This window comes from Aplidium turbinatum, chromosome 9 (assembly GCF_918807975.1).
Source record: "Aplidium turbinatum chromosome 9, kaAplTurb1.1, whole genome shotgun sequence".
In the NCBI taxonomy this organism is placed as follows: domain Eukaryota; kingdom Metazoa; phylum Chordata; class Ascidiacea; order Aplousobranchia; family Polyclinidae; genus Aplidium; species Aplidium turbinatum.
Genome location: NC_137480.1, coordinates 26,351,038 through 26,363,994, shown reverse-complemented (window position 1 = coordinate 26,363,994; position 12,957 = coordinate 26,351,038). Strand labels below are relative to the sequence as shown.

At 40.0% G+C, this 12,957-nt stretch overlaps 1 protein-coding gene across 1 annotated transcript; it reads left to right on the top strand.

Moving 5' to 3' along the window:
• The first annotated feature begins 2,507 nt into the window (after positions 1-2,507).
• LOC145777198 (adenylate kinase 8-like) lies at positions 2,508-11,916 on the top strand. Its single transcript, XM_082588518.1, has 12 exons — positions 2,508-2,677; positions 2,791-2,875; positions 4,307-4,356; positions 5,050-5,184; positions 5,589-5,718; positions 6,873-7,045; positions 7,812-7,910; positions 8,035-8,167; positions 8,973-9,172; positions 9,792-9,904; positions 10,816-10,966; positions 11,487-11,916. The coding sequence occupies exons 1-12, from the start codon at positions 2,594-2,596 to the stop codon at positions 11,586-11,588; spliced, it is 1,455 nt and encodes a 484-aa protein (XP_082444644.1). The 5' UTR covers positions 2,508-2,593; the 3' UTR covers positions 11,589-11,916.
• The last annotated feature ends 1,041 nt before the right edge of the window (positions 11,917-12,957 follow it).

The window sequence follows — 12,957 nt, the reverse complement described above, 5'->3', positions numbered from 1 at the left end:
CAAAATGTTATTGTTTTATCCTTTAAAGGACGTGTGTATAAATTAAATAAAAGTTTTACTAGAATGGAAAAAATTTTGTTGTGATGCTTGAAAATTTATAATGTACGTCTGGTAACATGGCTGTGGGAGCTTAGCAACAGCTGTCAGCTGAGCTGTTGTAGTTGGGAAGCTGAGTACATGTAGCAAAACATACCAAGTGTGCTTTTTTCAGATTATTTTCATAATCATATAACAGCAGGCTATTGTTAGTGAAGAGCATGCCAATCAATGCTATCAAGACTGATAATCGAAGTCGTATGGGAATCAAAATGCTTGAAGCAGTAACAAGAATTTGCACCTCTTTGATGACATAGAACAAATGCTGTAAAGATCTGGTAATCATAAAAGAAATGTTGGCCAGGTTTAAAACAGACATGTATTGATTCCGAGTGCGCCATTTGCCGCCTGTGCATTGTATAGCATGTTGATAGCGTGTACAACTGGTGTGAATACGTTTTGTTTTATTGCTGTCTGTTGATGTCCCGACCCCATGGGACTCAAATTGTGTTTTTTTTCATTGTTATATTTAGATTTGGTATGTATTGCAAAAAAAGTTGGTATGTTTTTCTTAAAGAAACCTGGCAGTCATCTTGTCAGCTTCTTATTTTAGATCTGCTAATTGACTGTGAGAATATCCTTAAGTGTGTATAATTGATTGATTGAATTTTTATCCTCGGAGTGGGAAGCTTCTTGCAGAGCTTAATCCTGGCAGTTTTGCATACTTGTAGAGGCTTTGAATCATTAACGCAGGCCCGGTCACTGAGATTACCAGAGCGAAGTTTCCAATTGAATACCTGAATATGAGAATGGCCCAAGTCCAAGTGATACTATTTCGAGAAAATCAAAAAAAACTTCACAATTTTTTTTTTTTTAAAGATATCAAAGCCTGGTTAATGTGGGTAGTTACTCATGGGAATAGACAACAAAAAAGCTGTATTGTGTGTTGCTGTGTGTTATAGTTTATGCGGTGAGGATCGTCAAACTCACTGGATTTGGACCCTTCTTATATTCAGGACCTCACAAATTTGTAATGCACTAATGCATCTTCCGTTGTAACGAGTTGGTCTATCTCTTGTTTCTTGGCGCAAGTATTTTTTCAGTTTGATAAAATCTTGCTTCTTCGCAGCCTTAATCGGTACTTGGCTAGTATAGCACTGACTAGCTTCTAAGGTAGGAAGAGCGTTAGGCTTAAGGATCCGAAATTTAGTTCGAACGAGTCCCATCGTATTCTTTGAAACGTCAATTTATAAAAGAATGGCCTAAGAATAAGAATGTATATGGCCTAAGAATGTAAGATATAAAAAAATTTATTATGAATGAATGGCCGAAGTCCTGGACTTGGGCCATTCTGCTAATCTTACAAATTTATTTGCCTTCGATTTTAACACGTTTCAAAGTCTGGATTTGGATCTTTCATTTGCTCATAAGATAGCGCTAGGCGTTAGTATTACGATGGTGGGTATAACTCATTTTGCCAAAAATGTGGACTTGGGGCCCTTCTGATTTTCAGGTATTCAATTGTTAAAGTTTTATTGCCCGGGAATTATTCTATCAATTAGATGCCGCTGAATGGAGAGCAGTCCTTAACGTGAGTTGCTCAAGCGCACACCCAGAGAGTCAAACCAGCGCCGCTTGATCTTAAAGCTTGAATAATAAATTAAGAAATGACAAGTGGTAATAAAAATAATCACTTTATGCACATGGAATACTTAGCAGGCAACAAAAGTCTTATTTCAATTTTATAATTATTTTATTTTTTATCATTAATTGATCTGGAACAAAAAAAAGATACTACTAGCTACAATAGTCGAAATACCACCACGTGACCCATGAACAGGAAAATGTGACAAAACCTTGAAAGGTTTAAGACATGTCTGAATAGTAGTTTACGTAGTAGGTATAAGTCTGTAGCTAGCACAGCCACAACTCCCCCCCCAAAAAAAACATAAAAAGCATGGCTGTGGCTATATTTACACTATATAGAGTAATAATAGCCTTAATAGTGTTGCCAGATAAGGAATTCTGCCCTAACTTGAGAAAAGTTTAAAGTTGTTGAAAACAAAAAACTTGTATTTTGGAATTTTTTTTAGTCCTGAGCAAAGATCAAAGCTTTAACCTTATACCTAACTCTAACCCTTACCTTAACCCTTCCTTACTTTTAATCCTAACTTTGGCAACACCTGATTGTAACCATGTCAACAAGTGTGGAAAAATAGCCACTTCCAAAAAATATATATAATGAAAACAGTCAACTTTAGTGAAGGTTTAGTGACTAGTCTAAGCATGAAAAATTTTTTGCTTAGTTTTTTATGTTTTCATCTTGAAACACTTTTGGGATTTATCTTTCAAGATTGTTACTTTTATAAAGAGATTTTACATGATAAAAAATTAACACTAAGTACAAATGTAACTTTTATCATGCCTATCACCATGGTCCAAATTGATCAACAAGTTCTATTTTTATTAGTTGAGCATAGAATAGAATAATTTGTAATAGGTTCAAGCTACTGCAAATAATTTGTTGAATGAAAGCAACGTTTTAACTTCCAATATAATGGATGCTACAAAGAAGCCACTGAGAATTCCTCCAGACTTTTCTGTATATGCTGAAGAACATGGCATATTTGACATGTATAAGGTAAATAAAATTAATTCATTAGACTTAATCTTGCCCATGTTGTAGCGCACTAATCATAGAAATATTGTTGGTAAACCACTTTCCATATATTAATCATTTACTATTTTTTACAGCGCTTGCTGAGTCAACTAATTATAGACAAGCCTAAGGACGCCATTCAATATGCCATTGATTGGCTGAAGAAAGATAGCAACAAAGGTAAGGTTTCTGTGCATTTTATCTAGACTTTCTGAATAATCGTAATGAGCGGATCCACTTAATTAAATTATGATAAGGTTTGGTACTATTTTTTCTTTGACATATATAATATATATGGTAATCTTCATTATCTTACCGAGCAGTGTTTTCAACCTTTCTTGAGCCACAGAACACTTTTGCTTTAAAACAATCTTGCGGAACACCCAACAAAATTTTATATAAGGATGCAATAAAATAAACAACACAACAACAATTTATTCACTTTCAGTTTTTCTCAGAGCGATATCTAAGTCAATTGGATGAGCACAAAGTTATCATTCGGGCAGGAATAGCAGAAAGACAAACGCAAAGCTCTTGTATATAATTTTCGACCGGTGTTCCATTGAACACTGGTCAAAGTCAACTAATAAATTTCTCGTGAAACACCTGTCAATCTTTTACAAAACACTGTCTCACTGCACTGCCTACTGTTCCATGGAACACCAGTTAAAAATTACCGTCTTAACTAATGTGGTTTCAAGTTAATGATCATTAAAGAAATTGATAAACAGAAAGCTACTTTATAAAACATGCACTGTATTTGGCTTATCATGCCAAGACAGTTTAGCCTACTCCTTCCTAAAGTATAGCAAAGAGTAGATTGTTCAAAATAGGCAGAAAAAGGATAACCGCAGATTATAGAACTGCTAGTTCAGCACCAGTATGGTATGTTTCCAACTAACAACCAACATGCATGTATTTTAGTAATCATTATTGCTGGAAGGTGACAAGAAAAACCTCCAACGATCTATTTGGATCATTGTTAATAGATGTATCATCAGAATAAATGTGCAGACTGCAGATATATGTGATAACATGTGCGACTCACAATGTGCATTTGTCACGAGACATTGTTGCACCACTCATATACTTACAAAAATAATTTAGGTTATTTGGATAACCTAATAACACAATAAGGTTAACTAACAACACTTCTGCAAATGTTAAACTAAACAAAAACAACCATTCTGAAGTTACAACTCATACTAATAATGTTATGATTTTATTTCTTGTCGCTCTTTAACTGCTAAGGTCTTTGAGCGACAGGGCTCTTTTTTAATTACACGTCAAGTTTATGATGTCATCACATTATTACCTGACTTATTTTCACTGCGTTATGCAAGAAAGAACACAATCGATACCATTTTTAAAGTCTTTGGTTTGACCCGACTTTGAATCGATCTCAGATCTACCAGCACCAGAGCCGAACGTGATAACCACTCGGCTACTGAGCTGGTTAAGAAGTTTGGTTTAGAAGTCTTTATCACAATTTTATGGTATTTTATTTTTGTTACTATTTGTGAAATGTTGTTTTAAAAGTGTGGTTCTAATATTGAAGCATGTGCCTTAAATAGTTTTGGTTGCAACATGTTGTTTATGTTTTGTTTTTAGTTCCTAAAATAGCCGTTCTTGGTCCAACTGCAAGTGGAAAAAGTGCACTGGTATGTTGTAATGTGTTTCTACTGTTTGTGTCAAGTAATGTCACAGGTTATGAAGAAAATTGTAACAACAGACGAATAAACAAGTTACCCCACTACGATTGATTTATGAAGTGACAACTAACTTTTTAATAGTAGGCTACTGCATTTCCTTGATAGTAGCAGTTGAACTAGCGACAATACTTTTTTCCAATGTAGCTATAGTAACATAACAGCCACATTTTGCTTCAATCGTAATTTTGCAGTTTTTAGTGTGAAACACTGGCGTTGTTAAACAAGCTACTTGTTTCAAAGCTTTGGAAATAATCTGTAACTATTTGCGAAACTGCATTTTAAACAACTTTGTTTTCATCATCCCTTTGATTCTACAAGATACTAAAGCAGCCCTACTGTCTTGAATGTCAACTTATGTATGACCAAAGTGTAAGTCTTGACCCAAGGCCAACTATTCTTGGTTATAGTACATAGAAGCAACATGGGAGCGGTTGCATGCTACTTTCCTCGGCTGGTAATAGAGTGCGCTACGTTCAAAGAAGTGGATACCCAGTAACCCACCTTTGTATGCTAGGGATGTAGGGAAAGTGCAAAATACCTTGTTAGTGCAAGATCAAACTGACTTTCAAAATTAATTTTGTTTAGTTTGTCCTATCTCCTATCTTCTTTGACAATAAATGTATTTAACCATTTTTACTGCAGAGTTCTGCATTGAGTGCGAAGACGCGCACTGTGCACATCACCAGACCGATCCTGCTTGATGATGAGTTGTCCAGTGCCGCAGTTGAAGCTAACAGGCTTCTGGGTGAAAAGAAGCTTGTCCCAGATGATATTTGGGTAAAGTTGTGTCTCATATGTTTGTAGCTCCTGCGAGCTTTACGTATATCGTTTTTACGTTTCCTGAAGTCGCTTATGATTGGTTCTGGAGTCTGTGTACTGTGTAGCCCCTCCAACGGGTTGTCACTGTATCCGCTACAGGTTCATGACAACTTTTACAATTTATTGTTCTGATCTCAACCAGGAAAAAGAATATTTACAAGCAAACTTTCTTTCGAGATGAGGTCGAATTGTAAATATGTTGTGCTGCAAGCTATCGTTTTCAGCGATACCGGATGATATTTACAAAATCTTTTGTGCGGTCATGGCAATTATATTTTTGTGGCACTTTTATAGCCACACTGGTGGCCTAAAGATTGAAACAGTGACGTTTTACATGAAGTATATTGCGATGTAACCTTCAGGTTCAACTGATCCACGAAAGGCTGACGCGGAAGGATTGTCTGCGTCGAGGTTATCTATTGGAGGACTTCCCACAGAACCGCCATCAAGCCATCGAACTCCAAGCGAAAGGAATCTTGTTCAGTCACGTCGGTAATGCGCAGGATGGTTTTTGTTGGTTGAGATTGTTGAATAGTTTCTTCCTCTCTCATGTCGCTATATATCAGGGCACCCGTCGGTTAACCACTTCCTGGTGTCATCTTCAATGGAGACTATGTCTTCCATACCACGAGGTGGTCTGTACAGTGGGCAATCCTTGATTAAGTGGGCTGTCTTCGTCGCCCCGTTAGCTCAATGGTTACGCGCCCGACTTAAGATCACGCGGCGCTTGTTCGGCTCTCGTGGTGTGCGCTTGAGCAACGCCTTTCAGGACTGCTCTCCATTCAGCAGTACTTGGTGGATGGAATAATTTCCTGGCAACACGGCAACAACATTTCAACAATCGGAAAATTTATTCTGCCAACCTCGGCAACCATCCCTGTGTCAAGAGCCTCTACAAGTCTACAAGTATGCGAAACTACCAGGAATAACCTATCAAGGCTTTGTCAGTCCAAGGATAAAGATTCAAAACCAAACCATTTCACCACACTCACAGGCAAAACTCTCTGCCAAGCTTCAACGCTACGTGTCTGCACCATAACGTTCAACGCAAGTGAGCAGGTTACGCCTTGATGAGGCAAGTCTAGAGAGGCCATGACCCAACTGGTTCTCAGACTGAGATCTGAATTTACGAAGTGGAGATTTGCTGCTTGACCATTGTTCACACCATGCCGCGTGGCACCACTGCTGCTTTGGTTGATTTGTGTAAACCAGCACTTGGTGTTTCCAATGCACCAGATCTAACAACGGTTTTTAAAAATGCATTTTGCTTTCAGGTTTCACACTTTGCTTAATTGTAGTTTGTTGCAGTTAAGTTAAAATGGTCACCAGCAAAACCTGTCTAATGTTCGATAGCTCAGAAACCTGTTTCCAATCTTGCTCGGTTCACGAGGAATGTTCTCGCTCATTTAGTTACTTACAGTGGTGCGCTCCTAAACCTCAAACCGGTCCCATAGGCAACTATCATTAAATGCATAAGAATCTACGTATCCATTAACAATAAGCTATACTTGTTTAACAACCGGTTCCCTCTGTTTGTGATAACTTCAAGACCTGGTTCGATTGAACCGGGTGAACAGAGCCGAGCCAAAGCTGTTTTTCAATTAATTTTCACCATAAAATTTCAACATATCTACTTTCTTCACAAGTTGTCCTGGACGCCCCTGACACTGTTCTGGTTGAGCGACAGTCTGGCAAACGTGTGGACCGTGTCACCGGTGACGTATACCACACCACCTTCGAGTGGCCGCAAGATCCCACAGTGCAGGCCCGGCTGGTGGAGCCAGAGGGGATATCAGAGGCTGAGACGAGAAAGAAGTTGGTGAGTTTAGAATCGAAGGCAAATATTTTCACACAATTCACGAAGCAAGATGATTATTTATGAGATTCGGTTTCTTGTTTTATTTCCGACTATCAAACCGAAACATATCACTTTCCATCAGCTACAACATAGTAGGGCTCTGGAAAAGGTAGAAGCGACAGAACGCAGACGTTAAAACATCAGTTATAGGAATGAAATTAAACCGGCTGCAACATTAAGAGGATACTTCCTGGGTTTTTGCCTCATAAACAAGAAAAAGTAAGGAAAGTATTAAAGGCATAACAATCCTGGCCCACCGGCAGTGGTATTGGATAGTTGATTGGCTGGAACACCGATCATCAGGTGACAGAAAGGGTCAGGTCTTTTCACTCTTTTTAAAGCTCACCCCTCTACTATTTCGATCCTATTCAAAACATGAGATTTACTCAATTTGTTTTACAACGAATTTTGTAAGTTGACTGCGCAGGGTCAAACAGTTAATGTTGATTGTTGAGGCTATTAATGCTCCAATTCATTTCATAAAATCATTTTGCTGGTTAATCAAGGACCAGTCAAGAATGCAAATAAATAGACGTTTAACGCTATGTTGATTGATGAAGAAAGACATAACCTACATAACAATATGCGAGTTCATTGCATGTGCTATTGTCTTCACGAGTTGATCATAGGCAGTTTGCTTATATTTCAACTAAACCCATCAAAGTAGGTCGTAGATGTGTCGTGCTACCCATTGTTCACGTAAACCTTCATAATTGTTCCTTCACAGGAGGACTACTCTCGCAACATCCATGGCGTCGTTTCCTCCTATCCTTCCATACTCAAGAAAGTCAACGCCGACCAACCTAAGGCTGATGTACTCGCTCAGGTAGATCGTTATAGTTGCGGTTATGATCGGATGTTTAACCGTGCAACTCATCTCATGGGAAGAGACCGTGATAAGCAGTAATTCTTCTCATCATTATATTTCGAACCATGGGATGTTGTTTCAGGCGCTCAATTTCATCAACACCCATCAGCGCACTGAGACTCCACGCACTCCAAGAATCATCCTGATTGGACCAATCGGAAGCGGGAAATCAACTATCGCTCAAAAACTCGCAGAAAAGTACAAACTCGTCGATGGTGAGAAAACAAGATTGTTTTATATATATCTAGGCTACACATCATCATGGCGGCCATGCTTGTATTTTTAAACCATCAAAAGAGCTTCCTTATAGTAGGCTGGCTTACAAAACCGTCTAGCTTTGTAATTAAACATAAAAAGCAAGGAAGCCAATCTTTTCGTTAACTCCAAACATGTCATTCCTATGTATCCAAGCTGGCTACGACTACGTGTACCCACTGAGTATTGAACTGGTGCCCTTTGAATGTCTTGTAGCTACTCTTGCTAACACAGCTGTTCTTTATAATGGTTAAGAGTGTGAGATCTGGTCTGTGTTTGCAAAATAAACAACCTGGGTCATATGGATCGTCGGAGGAATTTGCATTGTTTGATGTTTTGTCTTTGGGAGATCCGTTTGATCTTGAACAATTGTTTGTATGAATAGGGCTGCCAGGCATTTGCAACTCCAAACGACAACTTCAATGACCGATCTGTGGTTCCAACCTTTCATAGCCACTAGTGCAAAATGTAACATCCAAAAAGTTATCTCAGTTCGAAAATAAACCTTTGTTTCTTCATGAGCGAACCACGTATCAGCGTTTCGTGTCTTACTTGCTCGGTTTGCAACTCCTGCCAGGCAGAGTTGTGCGTTGGGGTTGAGCTTTAATTCGCTGCATTCGTGCATTGAGTGGAGAATGTAGGTTCGCTTACTCCGGCAATATTGTTTGTTCAGAAACTTTCACTTTTGGGTCTATTTCAAGCTTTTAAATATTTGAGCTTATAAATGCTCTCTCTCACCTTCGCCTCTAATATTGATATGTTCAGTGTCGTGTGGGGCTCTCATCAAGAAGCACATTGCGAACGAGACGCCACTTGGCCAAGCAGCGAAGGAGTTCGTGTGGAAGGGGGACCTGGTCCCAGACACTATTGCCATCAAGATCATTGTGGACAGGTTGACTGAATTGGATGCCTCCACAAGAGGATGGGTTCTTCATGGATTCCCATTGTCCAGGGATCAAGCAGATGTAACTATCCTAACCATAAGTTGATTCACTAAGTTTTGTTGTTATCGGCTTCAAGACTTAACAATGCATCTTTTTGCGTCAGACCAACCTGACACTTGATTTTTTCTTTGTGTTAGTGGCTGGTCGTGATTTGATTCGCGGCGATCTGGTTCAATTGCTGATCGTTGGTTCGGTTTTGAATATTTATCGTCGGACTGACAAAGCCTTGATTGGTTAATCCTGGTAGTTTTGCATTCTTGTAGAGGCTCTTGACGCAGGTCCGGTTACCGAGATTGACAGAGTGAAGTTTCCGATTGTTGAAATGTTGTTGCCAGGGAATTATTCCATTCACTAGGTGCCGCTGAATGGAGAGCAGTCCTTAGAATGCGTTGCTCAAGCGCACACCCGAGAGTCGAACTAGCGACGCGTGATCTTGAGCCGGGCGCGTAACCACTGAGCTAACGGAGCGTTGTAAACCAAGCAAGGTTTGACAGTATAGATTCTCAAGGTATACTGTAGAAATACATATTTTAGGTCTATTAATCATTTTTACGATAAGATATCGCCAAAATACCAACCTGGTGGCAGTTCTTGCATTGTGAAAGTAGCTTTTCCGAACTAAAACATCCTCACTCCTCAGGGATTAGTGGACGCGGGCATCAAACCAAACCGAATCTACTTCCTCGACATTCCAGACGATTGCATCATCGAGAGATTGTGTTACAGGCTCACTGACCCTTTCACAGGGGAGAGGTAAGTTCTTGGAGTTGCCAATAGTCGGTGCGACTTTTTTTGAAACCTCAGCAGCATCACGTCACATGTTGAATGCCGATACGTGGCAGTTGGACAATGATCTTCTTGACCAACGATGCCTGACATTTGCTTCAGTCACACGGCACTTCCCTCATTGAGACCTTCCTTGTCTTTCAAACCATTTGGAAGTTTGTACATCCAAACAACACAATAGCGACTCAACACTTGCCATCTGTACCGGCGCGATATTTTTTTCCCACGAGATTTCTGTCTCATTTACATATTTTGGTAAAAGTTTGTATTAAAACCGTGTGAATGCAACATTTTCTCGATGGCACAGTTGGTTCAGTGGTTTCATCCTCTGCCTAGTGATCGTGAGAACAAGGGTTCGACGCCCGTCGAAGTCAAACTTTGTTTTTTCTTTAAATTAATTTTTGCGGTGCACAAGAGCTTTTCAAAAAAAGTAGAGTTACGGAAAGCTTATTTTATTATCATTGCAGAATTTCATTGGCAAATAGTTATTTCGCAATCTGAATCAACCAATCTCTCAAAACACTTTCGGAAAATCTTACTTGACATCTCTAGTGACTTACTTGAAAATCTCTAGTGACTAGAATCAATGAGACAGAAATCTCGTGGGAAAAAAATTTCGCGTACCGGCCAAGGGCGGTACAGCTCTTCTCGCCCCTTGCGCTGACGAAGAATGTTTCACACTTACATGACGTTTCAATGACTGGGTTGCGAATTTAAGATTAGATTAAAAATCCAACCAAGATCTAATATAGCCTGATATACCTACAGGACAAGATATACCAAGACAGACTTCACCGTAATATGGCTGCTCAGTCATCAGCCAGCATTTCTTGAAACTATTCAACTTGTCCATCGGAAGTAATTTTTCTTCGCTTCAGGTTCCACACCATTTACAACCCGCCACTATCGGAGGGGGTGCGTCAGAGATGCGTCCGACATCCCATGGACAGTGAGGGCGCTGTGCGAGCCGCGTTGAACGCGTATCACGCGTTTGCTGAAGACCTCAAGGAATACTACTCAGATGAAGGGGTGCGTGGTGATGTAGTTACTTGTTTGACCTAATCACGTCGTGGTTTAAATGTGATTGTAAATTATTTGATCTGTTTGCCAGCATTACGTTTAGTAACCTACGTTATTGTCGTTGTTTGGCCTTTGTGGCCGCCGGTGGCATATTCTTGTACCAACCCACCTTGGCGGTGCTGCATTACCAGATCATGTGAAACTAAAAAAAAAAAAAATAGATTGAGTTTCGATTTTAGCAGCATGATCGATGTTTTACTTCACAATGTAGATACTATCGACTTGTTTAGCCTGATGCAGTATCTAGTCGTTTGTATCTAGCCTACTGTGTATTTGTGAAGTGAAAACAGTAACAGTGATAGGGGACAACAAAAGTGTCGAAAAAGGGTGAGAATTGTGTGACCTGGCCACTGCAATGTCGGGTGATTGGTTGTTTTAATGACTCTACGTGACACTTGATGGCGCCCTTCTCCCCCTTTAGCCTACATCTCTCGTTCTCCCGAAGGAACGTTTCTAGTTTGTTTTGCAGGCCGTTCGAATCAACGCTGACCAAGATCCACAGACAGCCTTTGAATATGTGGAGAGCATACTAGTGGAGCCTCTGCCCACTAAGTTCGGAGAGGAAGAATAAGACTTTAAGTTTAAACTCACTGTGTTTCGTGCCAAACAGTCCATAGCATGACAATGACTTAGCACTGTCAGTATTGCACGACTCAGTCGGTGTGATATTTCTCTTAGATTGTTTAAATATGCAAGGTACCTGCACTTATGTCTTTCGTAAGGTTTTGCACTTCATTGCCAACAACAAACTTCTTTTTATCGATTATCGAATATCAACGTTACGTTGTCAAGTCAACGCGTTGTGTGCATGACGTCAACTTCAACATGATGCAACAAAGTTCGAACAGCCGCGTTTCTGAATAAACAACACGCGACAAGCAACATTGGTGTTGTGTGATTAGATCATTGGGTCAGGCCAGCGCGGTTGGCAACTAAAAACTTTCGACAGCACCGATTGCCAATACTCCAGCGCGTTACAAACTCTGTTTTTCATACCATACCTTGTGACCGGTAGTTGAAAGTTTATGGGACGGGAAGGCAACCATCGTGTACACCTTCAGGCATGTCTTTAGGTGTCCTGCCAAAGGCACAGCAGTATGCTCTTGAGCGGTGTCGAACCGCTGGTTTTGTGAGCAAGGAAACTGTAAGACCAAGCCGCGCTGGTTCAACTCTCGGGGTGTGCGCTTGAGTACCGTAACGCATTTTAAGGACTGCTCTCCATTCAGCGGCACCTAGTGGATGGAACAATTCTCCGGCAACAACACTTCAACAATCGGTAACCGGCTCTGCGTCAAGAGCCTCTACAAGTATGCGAAACTACCAGGAATCCCCTATCAAGGCTTTGTCAGTCCGAGGATAAAGATTCAAACCAACCAACCACCAACATGACTTGGCAACACGTCATTGGGCAAAGTAAAATCTGATAACTCCATCCATTCCAGCTCAGCTGCATAAGCGCCAGATGTCATTGAAGGAATGATCACATCATGATAGCTACGATGGTTCGGCTCTCGGTGTGTGCATAGGCGTAGCCGGGGGGGGGGGGCGAAAAGGGCCATGGCCCCCCAAATTTTCCAAGTTTGGATTCCGAAGTTGAGCCCTTTGTTGAAAATATAATAAAGTTTGTAGAAATCAGGGTAGAAATTTATATCGTTTTCCAAGACATCTGGCTATTAATACCCCCAAGGACTTGTTTTAGACACACAGAAAGACACCAATAAATTTTGAAAATCGTAAATCGCGCAAAATTTACGCGATTTACGTTGCTTTGAACTAATTTGTGGAAGCAATTTCAGAATGGCTTACTCTATTGGGTTTTTGTGTAGTTATTGAGTTTTTGGTGTTCTCTAATTTTAGCCGCAGTTTTTGCCCATTCGTGTGTAAGAGCTATCTTTAATAAGTTAATACCGTACCTGTTTATCTGCTAATAAATTTCATAC

Excerpts from the sequence above, each read along its gene's own strand:
- LOC145777198 (XM_082588518.1), top strand. The coding sequence starts at position 2,594 with ATGGATGCTACAAAGAAGCCACTGAGAATTCCTCCAGACTTTTCTGTA. Across the intron at positions 7,911-8,034 it reads AGGCTGATGTACTCGCTCAG|GCGCTCAATTTCATCAACAC; the intron begins GTAGATCGTTAT and ends ATGTTGTTTCAG. Across the intron at positions 9,173-9,791 it reads TGTCCAGGGATCAAGCAGAT|GGATTAGTGGACGCGGGCAT; the intron begins GTAACTATCCTA and ends CTCACTCCTCAG.